Source organism: Oryzias latipes, chromosome 17 (genome assembly GCF_002234675.1).
Source record: "Oryzias latipes chromosome 17, ASM223467v1".
In the NCBI taxonomy this organism is placed as follows: domain Eukaryota; kingdom Metazoa; phylum Chordata; class Actinopteri; order Beloniformes; family Adrianichthyidae; genus Oryzias; species Oryzias latipes.
In genome coordinates this window covers 28,777,643-28,780,906 of record NC_019875.2, presented here as the reverse complement: position 1 = coordinate 28,780,906, position 3,264 = coordinate 28,777,643, and the positions used below count along the sequence as shown (strand labels likewise).

At 42.6% G+C, this 3,264-nt stretch overlaps 1 protein-coding gene across 1 annotated transcript; it reads right to left on the bottom strand.

The window, feature by feature from the left end:
• Positions 1 to 2,268: 2,268 nt before the first annotated feature.
• On the bottom strand, positions 2,269 to 3,264 carry LOC101160024. The gene is made up of 5 exons (XM_004079424.4): positions 3,063 to 3,264; positions 2,917 to 2,992; positions 2,728 to 2,844; positions 2,576 to 2,654; positions 2,269 to 2,491 (listed from the first exon to the last, which is right to left on the bottom strand). Exons 1-5 carry the CDS (start codon positions 3,182 to 3,184, stop codon positions 2,403 to 2,405), a joined length of 483 nt encoding a protein of 160 aa, XP_004079472.1. The 5' UTR covers positions 3,185 to 3,264; the 3' UTR covers positions 2,269 to 2,402.

Below are 3,264 nucleotides of genomic sequence, written 5' to 3'. Positions count from 1 at the left end.
CATTTGGGCAACTGGCTGGTCGGTTGACAGACAGCTGATATTGTAGTTTAGGGTCGAATAGGAATAATAATATGCAGGACTTGTCTTTTATTAACTTTAGCAGTCAGTCGCTTCGCATTCGAAGGCTATTAGGATACATGCTAACTGACTAGCCGATCATATCCTGTTATTAATTTACGTCATAGATTTACAGCAGATACCTTCACATTTCTGTCTGTGTGTGTCTCATTACATTGCATTGAAGACACGGAGGATGTTTAGAGAACAGATTTATTTATTTTAAAAAGCACAGAAGCATCCATCGTATTCACGTTCACATGATGATCTGGTACGCATCTTGCTGCAAAAGCCGCTTCCTGCCGCTACTTCCGTGTCTCTGTGAGCATTCAATAGGGGTAAAAATAAAAGCAAGAATGATCGATCTGTTATTGTCTCGATGAAAATCTGAAAAATATCATATTAAGCTGGCTGCTTCGCCTAAAGCACTTACCTTTAGCTTGTAGCATAACAACAATAGCAGTACGTCACGTTTCCCAGCATGCTCAGCGGCCAATCATTGGTCTTGTTGTTAGACCTTGGTCACAGGGACACGGTGATTGGCCAATGATTGGCAGCAAAGCATTCTGGGAAACGTGACGTACTGCTATTGTTGTTATGCTACAAGCTAAAGGTAAGTGCTTTAGGCGAAGCAGCCAGCTTGATATGATATTTTTCAGATTTTCATCTGACACGGAAGTTACCGTTTTTGCGGCTTAGTTTTGCCGGCGTACAGAGAGCATATCTGCGTGTATGGCTTATGACGTGAATAATTACTGCGTTCGAACGGATTAATTATTGCGTTCGAACGACATAATTATTGCGTTCGCACGAGTTAATCATTTCGAGGGAACGGAATAGTATTTTGAGGGAACGCAATAGTATCTTGTGGGAACAGAATAGTATCTTGTGGGAACGGAATAGTATTTCGTGCGAACGACATAATAACCTGTGGGAACAAGATATTAATCTGTGGGAACAAGATATATTTTTATATCTTAATGTCAGGACACGGGCTCCGTAAAATACATCACCTATGACAGAATTTTAATGTAACTAGAATGAGGAACCAACTCCGCATGCACTTTGAGATTTGTCCAGCAGAGGGCAGTATCACATCAGAAAGGAATTTCTCACCAATTCTCTCACCCTTTCACATCTCGGCTTTTTTTACATTCGACATCTGTGCAAAACGACCAAGTACTAAAAAACGACCAACTATAATAAAAAAATGTCAAATGTACTTTGGTAACATTATTGCCAAATTTTAGAAAGGGAGTTTCTGCGGCAGTAGCCTGTTCATCTGTAATGAGAGATTATTTCACAACCACAGCATGTCAGCAACTTTATTCTTTTCTTTAAGAATAAATAATAAACGGGAACTGGGGGGGGGGGGGGGGGGGGGGCAGGTGCCGCCCCAAATAAAGAGCTTTGCCCCCCTAACTTCCCCAACAATCTTTTGAGTCAAACTAGTGTCATTTAAGCATCGCAAATGCTTAAAGAAATAATAAACAAATAAAACGATTTACAAGACGTATTTTGTATCCTCACATTCCCTCCCTGCTGTCTAAACCCTATTAGACTACGGTGTGGGACTATCAGTGTCCTGGAATTTAATGACATTCAGAGTCACTACTGTTCTTTTCTTTTTTTTCTTTTGTTTAATGCCAAAAAAGACGTCACTCATTTGCTGAAGTGAAAACCTAATGAATATGAACCTTTTACGAAGATTATTTATAAATCCACCTTGTTTTGATGATGAAAACTTGCTTGATTTATTTGAAAAAATAACTTCAAAACCTTCTTTTCAAATGGAAAATGGTTCAGACCCAATGCATTGTGGTCTATTTTTCTAGTCTAGGGAGCATTGATGCACACTGTTTTTTGCAGAGACTTCTACAAAATGTGCAGTGGATTGTGGAATTGTAGATTCGGACAGCCTTAAAAAAACTGACCAATGCCCTGTAGTGCACAAAGTAGTGAGGAAATTCGGACACATCCAAGACTTTTTCCCCCTCATCAGTGAATGGAAGTGAGAAGCTTAACGTCAGTCTCTGGATTCAGGTTCCAGCCCGGTCACCTCCTGTCCTCACTGACAGCCAGCAGCGCCTTTTAAACGCAGACTAAATCTGTTCTTCTGACACCAAAATCCATCCATTTCTTTGCAGCCGTGCATTGGAAAACGTTAAGAATTATGGATCTCATCAGAGGAGGAATAAAAAGACACAAATCTTAGAAGCATTCTTAAACCATCACTTTATTTTTTTCTACTCATTCAAAGTGGAAATGTTTTCCACAAGGAAACTTATTTCTTATTCAAACATAACTACTTTTTGCTGCCATCTGATAAACTGAGACAAAACTCGTTAGGCTTTGCACTTGGCCAGTCCATATCCCATGCAGGCCCACTCGTTGGTCATCTCCATGAAGCCTGGAGCCGAGGTGAGTCCACTTGCTGTTAAAAAAGAAAAGTAAACAGTCAAATCAGGTCCCTCTGCAATGACGTGTTCACGAGAACATAAAGTTGACGCTTCTTTACCTGCCAGCAAGTTGTAGAGGTTGCAATAGTTGAGACCATCGTCAAGAAGGCTGGTAAATCCAAGAGAGATGGACTCTGCCTGGAGACGAAAAGGTACACAAATGAATGAAAGGACGCATGGAGAAAAACAAAAGGAAAAAGAGGGCACTAACAGATACGCGGCAGCCTCCGGTCAGGATGGTGTCACTGAAAGAGAAGGTGACGTTCTGCATCTGGACGCCATCAGACGTGTGGTTGGCTTTGATGACCAAAGGTGTTGCGGTCACAAGCTGCAAAAGAACGACATCACGTCAGACGGCTTCTCCTGACTAAAACAGATCCTGCAATAAAAAGATTTTGACCTTATACTCCGGGGCGGAGATTTGAATCTGCTGTGCAATGGTGGTGCTGATTTCAGCACAAGGTGTTGCAAAGAGCCTGGAAGCAGGACAGAGAAGGTAAACCCACAGTCAAGCAGCGAATGAACAGCTCAGGTCATCAGACTCACCAGAGAGCCCTGCAGAAGGCGTGGTAAGGGACGGGGAAAGGGAAGGGGGCCGGGGGCGGGAAGGCCACCAAGCAGCCAAACAGTCCTGCAACGATGGCGGCGGTCAGCAACAGAGTCTTCATGATGAGTCTGTTCCTTCGAAGCGTTGCAGACAGTAACAGCTGCTCCCTCGCTCTGGAGATTGTGGGTGAATGCTGGGAGG